The sequence below is a fragment of the Oryctolagus cuniculus genome, chromosome 13, assembly GCF_051225735.1.
Source record: "Oryctolagus cuniculus isolate XC-2025 breed Fujian yellow rabbit chromosome 13, ASM5122573v1, whole genome shotgun sequence".
Taxonomy (NCBI): Eukaryota; Metazoa; Chordata; class Mammalia; order Lagomorpha; family Leporidae; genus Oryctolagus; species Oryctolagus cuniculus.
Window position 1 is genome coordinate 71,704,460 of NC_142879.1, and position 21,176 is coordinate 71,725,635.

Here is a 21,176-nt window from a genome sequence, read left to right on the forward strand (position 1 = left end):
CTCTCTGTCTCTCTCTTTCACTGCCTAACTCTATCTGTAAAAACAAACAAACAAACAAACAAACCCAGGTGAGACCCAACAGGCTGTTCTCTCCAGCAGAGAACGACTAACATTCATTGCCATATCTTAGGTGAAATACATTGGCTTAAAAAAAAAAAAAAAAGATCATAAGATCATCCCTTTGAGTAGGTTTGAGTGCAAGCAGCTGGGAACATCTCCTTGGCTGCACTGGACCAGAAACCAGGAAGTCAGATGTGTGTGGGTCCTGAAGCAAACACTGGCTCTTGGGTTTGCTACTCGTCTGGATTCTTTGCTGGGAGCTGACGTGTGCTTGCAGGAGCAGACTCCTACAGGGCAGAACACGCACCCCTTCCCTCCCACGGCCCCTCAGTGGGCCTCCAGGTTTATCCCAGAGCCAGGGTTTCCCAGTGACATTCATAATGACAGAAATAGGCACCAATGCCAAACTTCCAAAAGCTCATGCAAGAGGAATTAAAGGATGTGTTTATTTTGTTGCAAAAATTTTTTTGAAATCAATGCATGGATTTTTTAAAAATAGTACACATTGTTTTTTTTCATTCTGTGATGATCCCGCATGTGTCCATCAGAGTGGGCACGCAAAGGAAGAGCTAATTTTTTTTTCTTAGACAGCTTATAGTCTGGGAAGATAAAATGACCAGCTGCTACAAATACTGTCTATTTGAATCCTGTAAGATGATTCCAAAGCCATAGGCATGATTATTCCCCAGTAGAATCGAGAGGATTTTCAACGTGGAGAGAATCTCGTGGAGACTGGAAACAATTCGCCTCGCTTGAGCAAGTGGAATTGACTTCTTCCTTGGAGGTCATTTCTGGCCTGAGTCAGGCTGGCGTCACACCCTCATGCCCCAGCTACTCCCTCCCTCTCTCCAGGGAAGGGGGTCCCTGCGCGTGAGCTTCTGTGACATGTCTAGCCAATACCAGGCTGTGTGCATAGCCGGCTCCCTACTGGTGCTCCCGAGCCCACCACTGCAATGAGCAGAATGGCTGTCCATCCATGCCACATGCCGTGCAGCCACTGTCAACGTCACCAGGGCAGGCCACCTTTGGCTACGATCGGGAGGCCGCAGTGGTGGTGGGTGGGGATGTGAGGGAGACGCAAGGGGGCGCTATCCCCTCCTCCGCTCCTCTGCTGATGCCGACTCAGGGAGACCAGACGGGTTTTCTCTTCTCGATGAAGGCTTTGATTCCTTCCTGCCCATCCTGCAGGCCCAGGTTGTCCACCATGGTCTGGGAGGCAAGGTAGTAGGCCGTTCTAAGGTCCTGGGGCAGCTGCTTGTAGAAGGTGGCCTTGCCTAGAGATACCACGGGCCGGCTCAAGGAGGCGATCTTTCTAGCTATTCTCATGGTCTCTTCTTCCAGCTGCTCCTCCGGCACCACCTTGCTGAGCAGCCCGTGGAGTAAGGCCTCCTGGGCGGAAATGGGCTCCCCGGTGAAAAGCATCTCCAAGGCAACCTGAGGGCGGAACACGCGAGGGGGTTAGAACTCTCTGCTGCCACCCGCGGGGCCCCAGCCCCAGGCAGCTCGCTCCATCTCCCTGTGCTAAAAGCGCGGCCGTAATGACTGCACCACAACCTCAGCCCGATGCAGTGACGGCGGGTGCCCTGGTCCTCACCGCCCTGGTCCCTGCCGGGGGCGCGATCAGATCTTTGCAGGAGCCAAGAGACCGGAGGCCACTCTGTCCCAGGCAAGGGATTGCCTCCGCCACGTTTAGGGGGCCAGGGCTCCACCCATCGCACCGCAGCACCGCGGGGCTACATGGAGCCGGGAATCATCCCGTCCCTGATGTGCTAGAGCAGCCTGGTGGCCTGGAGCAGACGGCAACGGGGAGAACATGCTGTGATTTTCATGTACAAATGAAATAGGTCAGAGGGGGCAGGGAGGTGGTGCCTCCTCCTGCCCCCTGGATTTCCAGGCCACAAGAAGAGAGCGGGAGTTTACCTTCCTCACTCTGCGGTTGCTCTAGCCTGCCGCTGGTCACGTGGTGTCCCTCTGTAACTCCGGGCAGCCCGCCTTGTCTGGGTGCAAAGTGACAACCGATAGGACAGCTCTCTCTGTACTTGGGGACACAGGGCAGGCAACCCTCCTCTCCCTCCACCCCCTCCTCACTCTCTTGTGACCTTGGTGACAGCTCTGCCCTTCCTCCAACTCGCCAAGTGCACTGTCGCCTCGGGGGCCTGGTGCTCGATGTCCCTGTGCCCGGCCCTGCTCTCGCCCTGGGGGCACCGCTTGGCTTGTGTCCCCATCACTCAGTTCTCTGCTCAGGAGTCCCCTTACCAATGAAGTCCTCCACGGCTGCCCTATTAAAAACGGCAAACTTCCCTCGTCAGCTCCATGTACATTCTTGGCCCTGCTCTGTGCTGTAGAGCTTGCTTTTTTTTATAGAAAGCTTTTATTTAATAAATATGAATTTCATAAGTACAACATAAACAAGAGGGGATCACTGTTGATGTTTTGCTCGCAGGAGAGAAGCTCAAGGGACTTGAAGGGAGGCGGTTAGCTTCCATCAGGAGGAACTCATCCGTTCATTCACAATATTTACCTAGAGAACCTACTACGTGCTATGGACTCAGTGCTGTCTCTCCACTCACTGCTGCTGCCCCCTTAACCCCCGGTGTGACTGTGTCTGGAGAAGGGGCCTGGGATGGGGTGGGGGGATAATGAAGGTTGAACAAGTTCATTACGAGTGAGCTCAGAGAGATAGGATCTTTGCCCTCATAAGAAGAGGCACGAGGGCTTGCTGTCTCTCTACCACAAGACACAGTAAGAAGGCAGGAGTCTGCAATCCAGGAGGACAGCCCTCCCTGGGAACCAAACCAACTGGCATTTTGATCTTGGACTTCTAGAATAGTCTCTGTTGTGTAAGCCACCTAGTGGTCAGTATCTGTCATGACAGCCTGATCTGGTTAAAACACACAGGAGGACTTCGGGTTGTAACTTAGTTCTTGAGCGACTACACACACACAGGCACACACACACAGCTTGTAAATCCTGGAACTGAATGACTCTGGGAGAAATTGGAATTCTGACGCCTGAGATGAGGGAATGGGGAAGACTCTTACCTGGTAGGGAGCTACAATTAAGTGATCTCTTATATTCTCATCTATGTAAAAGATTCTAACATAATTGGAAAACCCCTGAGAAATCAACAAAAAGAAAAATGAACCTGAACTAGAACAGGAGGGGTTCCATTTGGTCAGAAAAGGTATTTTCCCCCTTCGGTCTGTCAGTCAGTCGGAGAAAGACAGGTTGCCAGACATCCAGATGGAGACACGGAGACAGTTGGAACAGGAGAAACAGTCGCAGAGTCAGGCAATCATCAGCAAAGCCCCACCCCCAAAGTCTGGGCGGGTGCTTTGGCGCATTCAGACATAGAAAGGTGAGCAGATCCCATCCCTGCCTCCCCCGACGTGACCGACGACTGCGTGGCCATGCGCGCTGCCAGGCCTGGGAATCGCCCCACGTGGAATCATTTTAAAAGGTGAAAGACACTTGACTTTCTGGAGCACTTTGGATGCAGCCTTGCCTCGGGCCTGGTGCGGGACCTGCTCACTGGCCGCGCCTTTGCTCTTGGACTCACTGTCACTTACTTTTGGCGCAAGCCTCTTTTTACTACCCCTTAGACAGGGCTCACTTCCAGGGAAAAGGAATCCTAGTTGTTAAATAGTAGGGAGTTTTATTGAAGTCTCCCTATGCACCCTGAGTGAGTTATGATGAGATACCTCAGGTGGGCTACTTTATCAGGAAAAGGGGGTGTCTCATTATGATAAGGAAAAAATCCCGCATTCACGTGGGCATGGTGTCTTAATCCATTCAGGCTTCTATTACAAAATGCCATGAAAACAGGCTGGCTTATAAACAACAGGCAGGCAGTTCTCACAGTCCTGCAGGCTGGCAAGTCCAAGGTCAAGGTCAAGGGCGCCAACAGATTCAGGCGCTTGTACACAGACAACTGCCTCCTGTCATGTCCTCACTCTGGGGGAACTGGGACAAGGCAACGCTTTCCTTGTTTGAGGGACTGATCCCAGTCCCAAGGGCTCTACCCTGGTGACACCATCACCGCCCAAAGTCCCACCTCCTCACACCATCCCCTGCCTGGGAGGTGGGGTGCAGGTTAGGATTTCAGGGTATAAATTCCGGAGGACAAAAGCATGCAGCCCCACAGCACGCGGCGCCTGTCTCCCAGGGAACTTGAGCAGACCGTGCAGAGCTGCATCAAGGACAGGAGGCCAAGATGGAAAGATGAGATACATGCACATGCACACGCGTGCTCCCGATACATTGCAGCTCGGTGGTGTCTGAGCACGGGGCGGGGAGCGCCACAGGACTGATGTGGCTGGGAACGTGAGACAGGCATGGAACCATTCGCCAACTGGGCTGCCGGGCCATCCATGGCTGCACTTCGCAGACCCTGGGGACACACACACACACACACACACACACTCCCCTGCCGACAGGCAGGGGGGTGGGTCTGAGACTCTGCACTGGACCCACTCTGAGCCCCAAGGCTCTCACTGCTTCTTCCCTCTTGGAAACGCAAGTCTGTTGGAATTAGATGATTAGGAAAGCAGATCCTGCAGTGTGAGTGAGTGACTATGCAAGATCAAACGTTCTCGATAACTGGGAAAGAGCTGGTTTGGGAAGAAGGGGATTCCGATTGCTTTATGCGCTCGCCAGTTTCACCAGTGGCTTGAGGCACTGGCTCTGTTTCTGGGGAAGGGAGCAGCTGCACCAGATGGGGTGTCTATGTGGTGCAATGAAGATGCACTATTAACTCATGAGAAGCACTTTAGAAATGGGGAAAATAATTCAAGCCCGGCTTCAGGCTTCTGCCCTGGTGTGGACAGATTAAGTCTTGCTGTAGAGCTGAGCAAGTCCCCAGGGTGACCAGCAGAGGGCACCGGTGACCCACAAATGTCGTCTTCACCAGCGTGCCAAGGGCAGCTGCTTTGTGTCCAGGCAGTTTGCAAAGACAACTGCTTGCTTCCCTGTGGGTGCACAGTGGGGTGCAGGCCAGTCACCCACACGTGCTTGACGGGCCTGTGCGTGGCTGTGCTTCTACGCCTACATCACTGTGTCCTGGGTCCCGTTTAGATTTCTAAGAGTCTCAAGTTTTTCCTCTTAAAGCAGCCTGCACAGGTCAGATCTATGAACCCAGCCCGGTCTTGTGTTCCCACAGACTTTTCTCCTACAGAACTCCCCTTGCTATCAGGGACTGTGGTTCTGCTCCTTCGTGTCAACCCGAACCGAATCCCGGCCCGCACAGAGCCCGGCCTTAATGAGCCCAGTGTGTGTGTAGGGCCATCTTGTTGACAGAACTTGGGGCCATTTTCAGGAGGCCAATGACTCAGAGGCCTTCTGGGGGTTAGAACAAGAGGAACAGAGACCAGGCACCTGAGCAGGGTGGTCTAGAAGTTTCTTTGCCCGTCTCCTGAGAGGCCTGTTTCTAGCCAAAACTGCCTTAGCGGAGGAAAAGTTTCTTTGGCTCTTACAACCCTCCTGCCTCTTACCCTGTCACACAAGCTAATCACTCCAGGTGGTTCTGGGTGTTGGGCTTTTTTTTTTTTTTTTTTTTTTTTTTTTTTTTGACAGGCAGAGTGGACAGTGAGAGAGAGAGACAGAGAGAAAGGTCTTCCTTTGCCGTTGGTTCACCCTCCAATGGCCGCCGCGGCAGAAGCCAGGTGCTTATCCTGGTCTCCCATGGGGTGCAGGGCCCAAGCACTTGGGCCATCCTCCACTGCACTCCCTGGCCACAGCAGAGAGCTGGCCTGGAAGAGGGGCAACCGGGACAGAATCCGGCGCTCCGACCGGGACTAGAACCTGGTGTGCTGGCGCCGCAAGGCGGAGGATTAGCCTACTGAGCCGTGGCGCCAGCCTCCTTGGATCTTAAGGCCTGTTTTGTCACACGTATTCCTCTTGGTTCTCAAAACTCACGTAATGTTTGATGAGTAAATAGGGTATGGGGTTGAGTTTCTAGGCGTCAACCCTAATAAGCCTTGGTTTCAAAAGTTTGCTTCCTTCCCCGACAGTGGGGCCCACTGCAGGGTTCTCACTGCCTTCCTGGGGAACCTTCCAGCAGGTCAGTGTGAAATGGGGGCTAAACAGCCTCTGGGCAGGCTGCCTGTGGCCAGGCACAGGCACCACGACCTGATCTGCAGTTCTAGGGCAGCTGTGACAATAGATTGGCAGATTCTTTTAGTTTTACACGCTGGCACAATGGAAGGACTTAAGTTACTGGGTGAATACCTACAGGTTCATTCAAGGTAAAGATCTGGATGGAATCCAACACGCCCCCTTGATGTGAAGACAGACGTCTTAGCAAGCAAGTGGTCAACTTCTGCAGGGTGGGGAGCCCACTGCTACCTGGTTTCTATAACCGTGTGAGCTGGCAGGAATCCCTTGCAAACACGCGTCTGCCAAAGCACTGTTACAAAGTCATCGTACAGCAAAGGAGGACTTGCCGGTGCTTGGTTTTCCTTGGCTCTCATCTCTTTTGTGCCTTAGGTATGCTGGGCAAAGGCTCATTTTCATAGCTGACGCTAACATAGGCAATATAGATTCCCTATGACACTGCCCCATTTCTACGGCTTTCCAACTGGGATTGAGGGTGCACTTGCTCTAGAACAGGGCTGGCGGACATCTGGGCCCCGCGGGCGGTTTCGGTGCTCGTGAAATCGTTTGGTCTGGCCCCGTCAAAGCAGCCGCAGGTGGGACTCCAAAAATTCAATACGTCTACAGCGGCCTAATTTTTAAGTTGATCTTTTTAAGTGGCCCACGAATGATGTTATAGATATCCAAAGGGCCCTTGGCAGAAAAAAAAGGTTCCCCAGCCCTGTTCTAGAACAAGGAAAGGGATGGGTGACGATCAGGGGTGTTCAGGATGTTGTAGGAAGGAAGAAGGGCCTGTGACGGACAGGTCCTTAACAGAGAGGAAACGCCTTTGTCACGTGGCTCCTTCCTGGGCAGATTCAACGGATGAAGCACAGGACCCTCCTGTCGTCAAATGCAGCCATCCTAAACTTAGACACGCAGTCCATCGGCTGCTCAAAATCTCTGGAACATGACGGGTCGCCGCCACACAAGGAGCCAGCGACACTACTCTCCGGCTCCTTGGTACCTATGTTGTCAACAGGCTATGATGTCTCATGGGCGACTGCTCAGGGCAACAAAACGCAGTCTCCATTGTGTTTCAAATCAGCTTATGAAAAATCGCTGCCTGTCTGAAAACAAATAAACAAACAAACAAAACCAAAACCTAATGAGTTGCACTATGAGGCATGAAAGATGAAAATAGGGTGACTTCTGAGGCTGGCACTGTGGTACAGCGGATTAAAGCCCCCAGGCTGCAGTACCGGCATCCCCTATGGGCACCGGTTCAAGTCCTGGCTGCTTCACTTGTGATCCAGCTTCCTGCTAATGTACCTAGGAAAGCAGTAGAAGATGGCCCAAGTGCTTGGGCCCCTGCATCTGCATGGGAGACCCAGAAGAAGCTCCTGGCTCCTGGCTCCAGACTGGCTCAGCTCTGGCCATTGCTGCCATTTGGGGAGTGAACCAATGGATGTAAGAATTCTGTCTCTCTGTCTCTCCCTCTCTCTATAACTCTGTCTTTCAAAGAAATAAAATAAATCTTTAAAAGAAACAAACTGATGTCCAGTTTAAGAAGCCATGGAGGAAAAAAAATTAAATTAAATTAAAAAAAAGGCTGGCGCCGTGGCTCAATAGGCTAATCCTCCGCCTGCAGCGCCTGCATACCGGGTTCTAGTCCCAGTCAGGGCACCGGATTCTGTCCCGGTTGCCCCTCTTCCAGGCCAGCTCTCTGCTGTGGCCCAGGAGTGCAGTGGAGGACGGCCCAAGTGCTTGGGCCCTGCACCCCATGGGAGACCAGGAGAAGCACCTGGCTCCTGCCTTTGGATCAGTGCAGTGCGCCTGCAGCAGCGCACCGGCCGCGGCGGCCGTTGGAGGGTGAACCAATGGCAAAGGAAGACCTTTCTATCTGTCTCTCTCTCTCACTGTCCACTCTGCCTGTCAATAAATAAATAAATAAATAAATAAAGAAGCCATGGAGGAACTGGCTTCTCTCCCTGACGTTAGCAGGAACACAGAGCAGGTGGGAGTGTGGCTCAGTGGTTAAGACCACTTGGGATGCCCACATGCTGCTTCCTGTTTCTGAGTGCCTGGTCTCTGCTCCGATCCAGCTTCCTGCTAATGTGCGTCCTGGGAGCAGCAGGTGACGGCTTATGTAATTGGGTCCTTGCCACCCACATGGGAGAACCAGATAGAGTTCTAGGCTCTTGCCCAGGCTATTGCGGGCCTTTGGGGAGTAAAGTAGAGAACAGATCTTTGTTACTCAGTCTTTCCAATGAATTAAAATAAATTCCCTGCTCATAGCGGCACACCCAGCCACGTCTGCGTTGGGCAGAATGTCGCGGTGGGAAAGATCCTTTGGACAAGCTCATGGTGAAGCATCATTGGCCCTGCAGGAGGAAATCTACTACGCGAGGGTTGGCAGGAAGTTGTTACCTTTCTAGGCACTGCTCTCCCCAAAGCAACCGCAGGGGTGGAGCAGAAGAGCCCAATGTTCACCCCAGGCGTGGCAAAAGACGACTTGTCGCTGGCTATGGCGATGTCGCAGCTGGCAACCAGCTGACACCCGGCGGCCGTGGCCAGGCCGTTGACCATGGCAATGACTGGGACGGGGTGGTTCCGGATCAGCATCATGACCTGCGGGAGCAAACACACCCACTTCACTTCCGTCCAGGGGGAGGCACCACACTCCTGTCTGTTATTTTAGTTTGCTTTTGTGTTTCTGGAGCACTTTTGGTAGGCAATAGTACATCAGATTCCATGGAGGAAAAATTTTTTTTAAAATTTTTTAAAAAGTGACAGGGGGCACAAAAAGGACGAGGTCCCCTGGCACTGCCCCTCCACTGCCCGCACCCCCACTGAGGACGCACTGTTTATCTCTGAGGGACACACACACAACCCTGTGTTTTAAAGTCTGAAACCCATATTTGGTGCTGCCTTGAAAAAATTTAAGGTAGAAAAGGGACTTGAGGCAATTTCCGTAGTAATGACTTCGCGTTACCTCCACCCAGTTCTATTAAGATGGGGGGGGCACCCCGCTGTCATCAAAATAAACACGAGTGTGCACACAGAGAGGAGAGACCCAAGTGTGTCCCTGTGAGTCCCCGCTCGCCATCCGTCTCCCAAACTTCACGTCTTGTTTTCAGCTTGGTTCTTTCCCCCCAACACTCTAAACAGACGGTGTTGCTATGGCAACTTCAATTTCTAAATGGTTGCTCTCTGAACCTTGGCAGGGAGGGAGGGAGCCGAGGAACTTTAAATCTGGGTTTCTTTTCCAGAAGAAACAATGCAAAGAAAAATGACCTTCACTGATGGGAAGGTTTTGCCTATGAAACTTCTCCTTTATATTCATCCACATTGGGTGCTTTTTAGTTGGATACCAAGATCGCCAATTATATATTTAAGAGTATGGTGCTGTATTCTATGTTAGTGGTTTCTTTTTTTTCTTTTCTTTTCTTTTCTTTTTTTTTTTTTTTGACAGGCAGAGTGGACAGTGAGAGAGACACAGAGAGAAAGGTCTTCCTTTTTCCATCGGTTCACCCCCTAATGGCCACTGCAGCTGGAGGGCTGCGGCAGGCGCACCGCGCTGATCCAAAGCCAGGAGCCAGGCGCTTCTGGTCTCCCATGGGGTGCAGGGCCCAAGTACTTGGGCCATCCTCCACTGCCCTCCCTGGCCACAGCAGAGAGCTGGACTGGAAGAGGGGCAACCGGGACAGAATCTGGCGCCCCGACCGGGACTAGAACCCGGTGTGCCAGCGCCGCAAGGTGGAGGATTAGCCTATTGAGCCGTGGCTCCGGCCTCTGACTTTTTTTTTTTTTTTTTTTAATGGGGCTGGGGATGGGGTGGGGATCAGCTTTTGAGAATCTGATGAATGCCAGGGACTCTCCCAGGCATGCACACGTCTGTACACAGCTGTACACCTGTTCCCAGAACTCTTGGAGTCAGGGATTTGAGCCCTTTCAGCTGAGGCTGGGGATGCGGCAGGTGACAGGGCTGGAGTAACAAGGAGCAGTCCTGCTGCAAAGACAGACAGACCTGGGTTGTCGCCCAGGGAACTGCAGTTGATGAGCAGCCGGCTGAGTAGGATTAGAGTTAAGCGTGGTGCCTGCTCTCTGGAGGGGGCGGAACACCGGAGAACCCAGTGGAAGAACACTTAGGCAGAAGAGCATCGTTGACACCATTCAAAGTGCTTCCGACTCTGCTCTAGGACCTCTAAGAAATAACCTGGCATAGGTGAAGAGCTGTCTGGCCAAAGATGCTCGCCCAATCATTATTTTACAGCGGTTAAGAAAAAAAACCACTATAAATCATATAAATATGCAACATAAGTCAATGGCTAAGGAAGCTAAATCAGATCCACTTGATAGAATGCTGTATCCTTGCTAACATGACATTTCCCACAGGAAAGACCAGCATGCTGTCCTGGAGCTCATATAGTTGGGCCACTGGGGTTTGATACCCAGTCTGCCACTTACTTGCTACCTAACTTAATTCCTCAGTTTTCACATCCGTAAAATAGGTATAATAATAGTACTAACCTTACAGAACATGACAGTTATACCAACTAGTATGTCTAAAGTGCTTACAGTATTTACCTGGCATGTTTGGTAAAGTGTTCAATGCTGTAATCACATCTGTATCCTTATGCATTATAATTTCACCTAGATACAATTATCCACATAAGTAGGTGCATGGGGAAAAGGGGTTAAAGAGAAATATAGCAAAATATTAATCATAGTTCACTCTGGGTGATATGATTAAAGTATGGCATCAGTCATTTATTTTTCCGTAACTTTCCCATATTTTCAGAATTTCCTATAATAAATAGTACTTTCAATTAAATATTATATATATACACATATATTAGGGGCAGGCTTTTGGCACAGAAGTTAAGATGCTAGTTGGGATGCCTGCCTCCCATGTCCGAGTGGCTGACTTCAAACCCTGGCTCCACTCCCATCACCCTGGGAGGCACAGGTGATGGCTCAAGTAGTTGGGTCCTTGTTCCCTACGTGGGAGACCTAAGTGCAGTTCCTGGCTTTGGCCCAGCCCAGCCCCAGCTGCTGTGGACATTTTGGGAATGAACCAGGAGATGGAAGATCTATCTCTCTGTCTGTCTCTGTCCCTCTTTCTCTCTCTGCCTTTCAAATGAAAACAATTAAAAAAAAAAAACTATGCTAGATAAAGTTAGAGAGCAGGGGACCTAGATCATAAACAAGCTAGGAAAATCAGACCCTTGTCAGTCAAGAACTGGTTTTCTTTCATATTTGACCTTCCTGAACGAAGTATTGTTTGGGTTCTAGGTACTCCAAAAAGTGACATAAAGGCCGGCGCCGCAGCTCACTGGCTAATCCTCCACCTTGCAGCGCCAGCACACCAGGTTCTAGTCCTGGTCGGGGCGCCAGAATCTGTCCCGGTTGCCCCTCTTCCAGGCCAGCTCTCTGCTGTGGCCAGGGAGTGCAGTGGAGGATGGCCCAAGTGCTTGGGCCCTGCACCCCATGGGAGACCAGGAGAAGCACCTGGCTCCTGGCTTTGGATCAGCGCGGTGCGCCTGCAGCAGCACACGGGCCGCAGCGGCCATTGTAGGGTGAACCAACGGCAAAGGAAGACCTTTCTCTCTATCTCTCACTGTCCACTCTGCCTGTCAAAAAAAAAAAAAAAAGTGACATAAATTTAATTCTGCCCTCACCTCACTCGGTGTCGTCATGGAGGGCTGAGTCAGTTCCAAAATGGAGACCTTGTCCCAGTGTCATTTCACTGGTGAGGTGTAAGCAGACAGACAAGAATCTCCTGGAGCAGAGCTCCCATCTTGAAACTTCAACAGGATCTAAGGGACACAAGGGGGCGCTGTGGTGTAGTGGGTTACACCACCCCGGGACACCCGCATACCATATGGGTGCCAGTTGGAGTCCTGGCTGCTCCACTTCCGATCCAGCTTCCTGCTGATGCGCCTGGGAAAGCAGCGGAAGATGGCCCAAGTGCTTGGGCCCCTGCACCACGTGGGAGACCCAGATAAATCCCCTGGCTCCTGACTTCAGCCTGGTCCAGCTCTGGCTGTTGCAGCCATCTGGGGAGTGAACCAGTGGACGGAAGATCTCTCTCTCCCTTCCCCCTCTCTGTTTAACTTTGCCTTTCACATAAATACCTCTTCAAAAAGAAAAAGAAAGGAGAGAGATGAGGGTACGTCTCCAGCGTGAGCTGTCAGTGAGCACCCACAAGGTCACTTTCACTCTTCCAGGACCAAGTTCTTCGTATCCTCATTTTTCTCATCGTCCTTTTGCCCGTCCGCCTCCTTTTTGCAATACCCACCATGACATTCCTGTGGTCTGTAACAAATTCAGGTGCTTCTATCTTGCTTGTTAAAATCTTCCCATGCATGAACTGAACAATGCAATATCGGCTCATTCTGTTCTAATCTGCTTGCTGATTGCACTTGGAAATTGAAATCTTGTACTAGTTCAAGGTGCTCCTATGTATCTGAGATAATTTCTTAGACACAGCTTTAAACAGATCAATAGCCTCTCATTCTTACTACATGAGGGCTAGGACCTGTTTTTGCTCTGAGTCTGGCCCAGTGAACCAGACTCATTGGCTTGTTCATTGATTTATTTGTCATTAATTATTCAACAAATATTTAACAACACCTGCTATGCAGAGACAGGTGAACAACAGGGAAGTGAATGGGAAGGTGATTGTGAGATATTCTTTTTTTTTAAGATTTATTTATTTATTTGAAAGTCAGAGTTACACAGAGAGAGGAGAGGCAGAGAGAGAGGGAAAGAGAGAGAGAGAGAGAGAGAGAGAGAGAGAGGTCTTCCATCCCCTGGTGCACTCCCCAGATGGCTGCAAAGGCCAGAGCTGCGCCGATCTGAAGCCAGGAGCCAGGAGCCAGGAGCTTCTTCCAGGTCTCCCACATGGGTTGAGCAGCCCAAGGACTTGGACCATCTTCTACTGCTTTCCCAGGCCATAGCAGAGAGCTGGATCAGAAGTGGAGCAGCCAGGATTCGAACTGGCACCCATATGAGATGCTGGCACTGCAGGTGGTGGCTTTACCTGCTACACCACAATGCCAGTCCCTAAACCCTGAATTCTAAATGCTTTATTATCCAGGGGTTGATTGAATGCATTTATAAATTATCTAAATCTTTCTTCTTCCTCTGTGGCTGAGGGCAACTGTCCTCCTTACTATGGTGCAAGAGGCAGAAAAGGAGTAAAAATGAAGAGGTTAACTGTCCCACTTGGTGGGCAGGCATGTGGTGCAGCGGTTAAGCTGCTGCCTTGCCTGCCTGCACCCCATATCGGAGATCCTGGATGCAAGCACCAGCTCTGCTCCCAGTTCTGGGATTCCAGCTTCCTGCTAACGCAGATCCTAGGAGGCACAGGTGATGGCTCAAGTAGCTGGGTCCCTGCCACCCACGTGGGAGAAAAGGACGAAGCCTGGCCCAGCTCCAGCTGTTTCAGGTTTTTGAGAATGGAACCAATGGGTGTCTCTTTTTCTGTCAGTCTCTCTGCATTTCAAATAAAATTAACAGATAAATACAAATTTGCAAAAAATTTGTACTCGGAAATGGTGATGATAAAAGTTGGTTGAAAGAAGGGTCTCAAAATAACTTTGAAAATCATAGTTGTGGGGCTGGTGCTGCGGCGTGGTGAGTGGAGCTGCTGCCTGCAGTGCCGACATCCCATGTGGGTGCTGGTTCTAGACTCTGCTGCTCCACTCTGATCCAGCTCTCTGCTATGGCCTGGGCAAGCAGTAGAAGATGGTCCAAGTCCTTGGGCCCCTGCACCCATGTGGGAGACCAGGAAGAAGCTCCCAGGTCCTGGCTTCAGATCGGCACAGCTCCGGCCTTTGCAGCCATCTGGGAAGTGAACCAGCGGGTGGAAGACCTCTCTCTTTGTCTCTACCTCTCTCAGTAACTCTGTCTTTCAAATAAATAAATAAATCTAAAAAAAAAATGGTATCATATTTGCACATGACTGAAGCAATCCTCTAGGACACTTTAAGTCCTCTCTGGACCACCTAAAATACTTAAAGCAATGTAGATGCTATGTAAGTGGTTGTTATACTCTGGTGTTTAGGGAATAATGGCAAGAAATAGACTCTGTGCCTGTGCAGTGTGGATGGAATTTCTCTCGGTTAATTTTGGTCCACGGTTCCATGCCATGGAAGGCCACCGTAATCGCTCGGAGGACAGAGTGACCAGGGAGTGCAGAGTACTCAGTCGCTCTGCAGCGCTCAGGGCTCCTGCCTAAAACCCGTGAGCCGGGAAGTGAGGTCAGCATTGCATGCACCGAGCGCCGTGAGCCGGGAAGTGAGGTCAGTATTGCACGCACGGAGCGCCGGGAGCCGGGAAGCGAGGTCAGCATTGCACGCACGGAGCGCTGTTAGCCGGGAAGCGAGGTCAGCATTGCACGCACGGAGCGCTGTTAGCCGGGAAGTGAGGTCAGCATTGCACGCACCGAGCGCCGTGAGCCGGGAAGTGAGGTCAGCATTGCACGCACGGAGCGCCGTGAGCCGGGAAGTGAGGTCAGCATTGCACGCACGGAGCGCCGTGAGCCGGGAAGCGAGGTCAGCATTGCACGCACGGAGCGCCGTGAGCCGGGAAGCGAGGTCAGCATTGCACGCTCGGAGCGCCGAGAGCCGGGAAGCGAGGTCAGTATTGCACGCACCGAGTGCTTTCAGGTTTGCAGCGTCGGCCCTCGTCCTAGCTTACCTCGGAGCAGGTTTGAAATATTTCGGCATGATGATCCCGGCCTTGTTCTTCTGTCAGTTCCTTCAAGTCGTGCCCAGAAGAAAAGACGGGCCCCTCAGCTGCACATGTTTCCAATTGGGAAAAGAAAAAAAAAAAAAAAAAAAAAGGAAAAGAGAGATGTCAACAGCCAGAGGTCGGACGGTTCACCAAGCTGTCTAACGGTAGAACACAAGCTGGGTCGTGGGCCCCTAGAGAAAGGGAATGGCCCACGTGGATCAGAATCATTCTGGGTCGCTTGAGAAGTTACAGCCCGAATTTCGTGATGCGGATGCAAGGCAAGGCATCTCTGGTGGCACTGGATGAAAAGACGCAGTTACGCGAGGGGGCAGCTCAGGGACCAAGGCGAGGGTACATTTTACAGGGCTTGTCTCTCCGGCCTCCCGCTTCTGCTCTTGGACTTGGCGTGGCCTGAGCGTATGCACTCGCCCAGGTCCATAAAGCCTCACCATGCCTTGGGCAAGATTCACACAGCGGTCTGCAGGAGGGGCCGAATCGGGGAGGTCAAAGTGTGTGCAATGAACCTGGGGGCCCCCTGGCTGTGGCTCTTTATTTTCCAACCGACGGAGCTGTTGTCATTATCATTCACAGCAAAAATATCATTCCGCTGGGTCGGTAATACTCATATTTCCCTCTTGTGGTTATGTTTATAGGCAACATTATCCTCTTGCTACAAGGGGGGCAATTGCGGAGGTAAGAAGTGAGCTGTCTTCGCGCCATGCAGGTTCCCTACATGGCTGGTGGACTCTGTTAGTTCTTATCCCCTTCATCACACGGAACAGTAGGCGATGTCAGTCTAGCCACTGCTAAGAGGGCAGCGGGCTCGGTGTCTCTCCAGAAACACGGAGCCTTAATTTGCAAAACAAATGAAACAACCTAGAGTTTCATCCATTATGCTTTGCTGCAGGGGCTCCTTGAAGACGCTGGCAGTACTGTTATTTATAACACCTCCGCAGCCCAGGGAAAAGATAACTCTGTTAAAAAAAAACCTTATTGGAAAAATAACAAGGGTAGAAAGGGGCAACATCATGCCAGGATTTCTGGCACCATTAAAGAAGACACGGCAGATAGGAGATGAAAGGCTTGGTAAAAACCAGAAAAGATAAATCAATTGAATGTCCTAGCTGACGAGGTCATCTACTAAAAGGACTGATAATTAAACTCATTTTATAAGGCCCATGAGGAAATGGATTCTCTGACTTTGATGCAAAGATCAGTATCAATAAGCACGAAAAGGAAAATGCACGGATTTCACTGCTGGAAATCTTGGCTGTAATTCCCACAGTTGATAATGTTAGGACCAGCTCTCCAACGATGCACGACTTTTCCATAATTAAACACTCCTTGTAAAAGACCCTCACAACAATTCTCCAGTTAAGTGACAGAAGGCCCCTGTCAATCAAAGCATTGTGGAAACATGGGCAGTGCAGGAGCCTAAGGAGAGCTACCGGTTGGATACCTGAAATTATGATGACTCTCAGATCTTTGCTGTCGGCCTCGTGAAGAATGTCATTCTGGAGCGATGTCAGCATTGCGAGCGAAAGTGCGTTCCTCTTCTTGGGATTGCTCAAGATGATGTTCCTGTGAAAAACACGGGCTGACCGAGGGTCGTGCACCAGTCGCAGCCAGCGGGTGAGGACCCCCTGCAATGCCTTGTTAATTGGTGAGCTATTTTTAAAGCCCCACAGCACAGACCTGTGATTTCTAAACCAAAACAAGAAAAAGAGCAGCTGACATGCAGGCTGGTTTTTCTGCCTCTTCCCTTGATGAGTTTTTCCTTTTCTCTGCATTCGCTGTCAGAAACATGACTGCTACCTCCATAGCAAGGGGCACGTCTCGGCGGTTCCCCAGTCATCTCCACCCATAACAGAGGCGATGCCAGTTTCGTGTGACAGCCGCAGGAGCCAAGGAATCTGACAAGCGGGGGCTCCCTTCAAGTTAGTTCTCCCCGTTCTTGTCACCCTGATGTCGGGAGAAGGAGCCAGGAACAGAAGGACTCCCCCAGGCTCCCTCTTCCCACCATGAAGAAAAAAGCAGGCCAGGTCCGGCTGCCAATGTGCACCTGCAACAGTGTTGTCGCCCTGGTTCCTGTGGTGACATCCTGTAATTCTGCAAAGATCACCTGCTCTGAGAATGGGGATGATATGTGAAGAACAAAAGGACGAAATTATACAGGAAGAGGCCTCTTCTGGATATATCTCAGAAAGATGGCATCCAAACGGCCTATTCGCTATTTCAGAGTATCCCACACACTGAATAAAATAACCTGTATTGTCCTCTGACTGCCGGCACACAGAAATGTCTTATTTTTGCTTTTATAAGAAACGGACAGTGAGCTGAAACACCCAATTATTGTTACATATTTTGTGTGCTTCCTGTTGGTCTCCACCTACAGGTTTTCTACCTCTCTTGTTCTTTTTCGGATTAGACATTCCTACTGCAACAGTGTTAGCTTGGATCCCCCATAAATCGCATTGGGGGCCATGGTTTTTCTGGAAAATTCCACCCCATGAGAAGAACCACGTTGTTTGGAGCACCATTTCAGTTTTGCCGCCGTCTTCAGGTGGCTGTGACATTCATCATTTTGTTTCTCACAGGCAAGTTCTGTCATGTGTGCATACACATACATGTATGCACACACACATGCACACGCGCACACATCGCTGGCAGCTGATGTGCTGAGAAGGCTCTGAACCCTACACTGTGGGATGGGGCCCGGGCATGGTGACAGAACTGCTTCTGGACCTTTCACGAGGATGACCACTGTGCATGGTGTGGAGATTCCAGACACCGCCAACCCATCGGTGACGGATGCTTACATTAATTTCTAAGGCCTCAGGCAAAATTGTGCAAAACGGATGGCAGCCCCCAGACGCCCTGGTCAAGTGTGTAGTTAGTTGTTGGGCTCACACGCCATGAGCGTGCTCTAAATCCAGGTTCACTGACACACCAGTCCCGCCAGGCTTCTCTTCCAGAAATGGTTCTCCTCGGGAATCTGCTCATTCCCAGAAGCCAAGCCCCTGGTCACTGTTCTCCTGCTGAAAAGACATTCCTTCTCTCCGAGGCTGTCTGTGCTTCCCTGCCTGTCCTTGCCTTCTTTCTCGGGCTCCTGGCCTTCTGCTAATCCCTCAGTGCCAGTGAGCCTCAGCCGTGCTCCCCACATACTTCCTAGGCAACTTCACCTTGACCTTGACCATGGCTGCCAGCTCGATGCTGACAGCCCCTGAACTTGAGCCCGGGTTCCGACTTCTCCCTGGAGCCCAGGATCTACAGGCTTTTTGGATGCCACCTGCAGTGCCAGCAACCCCATATGAGTGCCGGTTTGAGTCTCAGCTGCCCTCCTTCCAATCCAGCTCTCGGCTATGGCCTGGAAAAGCAGTGGAAGATGGCCCAAGTGCATGGGCCCCTGAAGAAACTCCTGGCTCCTGGCTTTGGATTGGCTCAGCTCTGGCCATTTGAGCCATTTGGGGAGTGAACCAGCGGATGGAAGATCTCTCTCTCTCTCTAACTCTGCCTATCTGTAACTCTGTCTTTCAAATAAATAAATAAATCTTAAAAAAAAAAAGAATGAATTCACTGCCAGGGCATGTGATAAAAGTGGGAGCAAGAAATGGTTCCTATAAAGTCTCCCTGTGAGCTGTCTGCAGATCATTGTGAGAAGGGCCGTGAAGTATAGGACTGTCAAGTTCACATGCAAGGAAGACAATCAATCATCAATCAATCCCTGTTGACTGATTAACCACCAAAGCAAAGCACTCCTGTGTTTTCAGAGCCAACTCCACTGACTGCAGTGAATCACATCCATTCTTTTTGCCAACTCTTTTGAAACCGAAGTGGGGAGACCATCATGGAAACAACCTTGGAGACAGAGGGTCTTCTCTGAGTCCTGGCCGCTCCACCTACTGGCTGTGTGGCCTGGAACGCGCTTCCTCACTGTCAAACGGGGGGGATGGGGTGGGGGTGCAGGCCGCGGTAGGAAGTGGATGGCCAGGAGGCCTGGCAGAGGCCTTGTGAGTCCCCGCCCCTGACCGCCACGCCCCCCGCCGCCCCGCCCCGTCCCGCTGGGTGAAGTGCCTGACCCTGCACGCAGTGCCACGCTGGCCTTCCCTCCAGGGCGACTTCGGAGCTGGGAGGAGCGGCTGCAGAAAGGGACACGCGAAAAGGGACGGTGAGGCCCGAGGGGCCCTGGCTAACATCGTGCTGCTTCACACGCCACCCACGGGTTCCTTCGTACTCACTGACTCCTGGCATTTGTGAGCGGCTGTCCCAACTCGCCTCCCTTTCTGACTCGCATTGCATTCTGGAGAACTCTGCGGCCTTCCCGCGAATGGACCCCTCCACCCCCTTCCAAACCCTGCTGTGGGGGCCGAGTCTCTGGAATTCCTGAGCCTGCGAGGGCACCCCCCCCGGAACCCCCAGGGAGTGGTCAAGAGCAGGTGTCTGGAGGGGGCCGGGGTGTCTGCAGGCCTGTGTGCCAGCCCCCCTGCAGGGCAGCAGGAAGGAGAGATGGAGAAGTGGGAAGGGTGAGGCAAGAAGAAAAGGAAAAATCTGCAAGCCAGAGGCTGGCTCTCCGTCCCCTTCTGGAGAAATCTTAGGAGAATTGTGAATGCCAACTTGGCCTTCCAGGTTTGCGGAATAGGAGAAACCGCCTACCTTTATTACTATATGGCCCAGTTCCCAGTTGGCGACTTGTCTCTCTTTTAAAAAAAAAAAGTTTTAGACTTGTTGCCCAGATGGGCGGAGCTCAGGGCGGGGTGTTCTTGTTGACCAGCACTCTCTGCCCCCACTCTTCTGGGTGAGAGCCAACGAGCAGCTTGGACACATGAGGAGCCTTCTTCCGAAAGCCTTCCTGGAGGGCCACAGCAGCGGTGGGCTCAACCTGCAGGGCGGCGCACGCCCAGCCCCGGAGTCACCGCAGTCACCGCTGGGCCCGGCTGCCCGGAGGATTAGGGGTTGCGCTGGGCACGGCCGAGGCCGAGGCGGAGCCACCTACAGGCCTTCCGCGTGTCTGGCCACTGAGCCTAGGCTGGAGACACCTGTATGCCAGCCGGTATGCGGCGATTCCTCGCCCTAAGAGACTACGCGTCACATCCGGCCCCTCGCGGGCACCAGAACAGACAGGACAGCCTGCCCGCCCGGCGGGTCCCGGCCCCCGGGTCCCCCTGAAGGGTGCCTCCCGCACAGCCCGCGGGCTGACCTGATGCCGTCCCGCTGCCGTGCGACCGTGGGACGCGGCTCCGGCTCCTGCCGCCCGGCCGCCGACGCCGACCCCCGGGTGCAGAAGCCGGCAGGGAGCGGGGCGCATGGGCCGCGCCGAAGCCAGCCAGGCACCTGCGCCCGCAAGAGCCGCAGGGCCGCGACGGCCGCCATGGCGCCCAGAGACCGCCCGATCCCGACCTCCGGGCGCTCCGAGGGCGCTGCTTCGAGATAGACCGGGCCGCAGAGCTCGCTTCCGGTCGGGGAAGGACACTGGTGGGTGGCCAGGGGGCCTGGCCGAGGCCTCGCGAGTCCCCGCCCCTGCCGCCACGCCCCTCCCGGGAGCCACGCCCCTCCCGGCCGCCACGCCCCCCTGCTGTGGTTAAGGTCGTGGACCGGAAAACCCCAAGGCCAGCTTGGCGGTTGTGTTTGGGTTAGGGAGGCCTGTGAAGAGTGAGGGAGGAGAGAAGTGGTTGATTTGTTTATCTGCGTTGGTCGTTAACTACAGTCTGTTTCAGCCATCAGGGAAGAGCATACTGTAGGATGTAGGATTGTGTCCCCTAGCGATGCAGCGACATTCTTACTTAAGTACGCTCGGTGATGTTCGCACCGTGATGAAGTCGCCTGGCCCATGTATTTCTCAGAAGTGTCCCCGTCGTTTAGCAACACGTGACTGTGCATCCCATGCCTGTACTGACCCAGCATCTGGAGTGCTGAGGGAGACGTGGACTACCTGGCCTCAGCCTTTAGGGTCTCTTTGTCCGCAGGTGAAATGCCATCCCCAAGATCCTGGGCCGTTTCCCTCCGCGTAGTTTGGCATGGATAACAAATGTAGAAAGGGGGCTTCTCAAATGGAGCCATGGCTCACAATAACCACATGTGGGTTCCTTTGACAGAGGTCTCTAAGTCTCAGCCTCACAGCTAGACAAAGCACCTGCATATAGGGCAGTGTTTGGAAACACCAATTGAGGCTCTCTCTGCAACCCACTCCTTTGGTCCTGGTTCCACTCGGGAAGAGAGGATCCACAACAGAACTCAGATAACTGAGTAGGGGCAAGCTTTTGAGTTTTCCAAGCTTGGCATTTGGGAGGTGGAAAGACGCGAAA

The 21,176-nt window shown here is 52.3% G+C and overlaps 1 protein-coding gene across 6 annotated transcripts; it reads right to left on the bottom strand.

Moving 5' to 3' along the window:
• Positions 1-483: 483 nt before the first annotated feature.
• Positions 484-20,342, bottom strand: ECHDC3 (enoyl-CoA hydratase domain containing 3). Of its 6 annotated transcripts, XM_017347674.4 has the most exons (6): positions 20,072-20,342; positions 18,954-19,013; positions 16,334-16,455; positions 14,839-14,936; positions 8,560-8,760; positions 484-1,494 (listed from the first exon to the last, which is right to left on the bottom strand). In XM_017347674.4, the coding sequence occupies exons 1-6, from the start codon at positions 20,242-20,244 to the stop codon at positions 1,183-1,185; spliced, it is 966 nt and encodes a 321-aa protein (XP_017203163.1). In that variant the 5' UTR covers positions 20,245-20,342; the 3' UTR covers positions 484-1,182. The 6 variants fall into 6 exon arrangements, with proteins under 6 accessions (XP_017203163.1, XP_002717662.1, XP_017203164.1 ...); XM_002717616.5 differs by lacking the exon at positions 18,954-19,013; XM_017347675.4 differs by lacking the exon at positions 8,560-8,760.
• Positions 20,343-21,176: the final 834 nt, after the last annotated feature.

Bases quoted from the DNA above. Each gene is read 5' to 3' on its own strand.
- ECHDC3 (XM_017347674.4), bottom strand. From the start codon at position 20,244: ATGGCGGCCGTCGCGGCCCTGCGGCTCTTGCGGGCGCAGGTGCCTGGC. The intron at 19,014-20,071 runs GTCAGCCCGCGG...CCCTTTCTGCAG, and splicing joins CGGCAGCGGGACGGCATCAG to CCGCTCCTCCCAGCTCCGAA. The intron at 16,456-18,953 runs GTCAGGCACTTC...TGTTTTTCACAG, and splicing joins AGCGTGGCACTGCGTGCAGG to GAACATCATCTTGAGCAATC.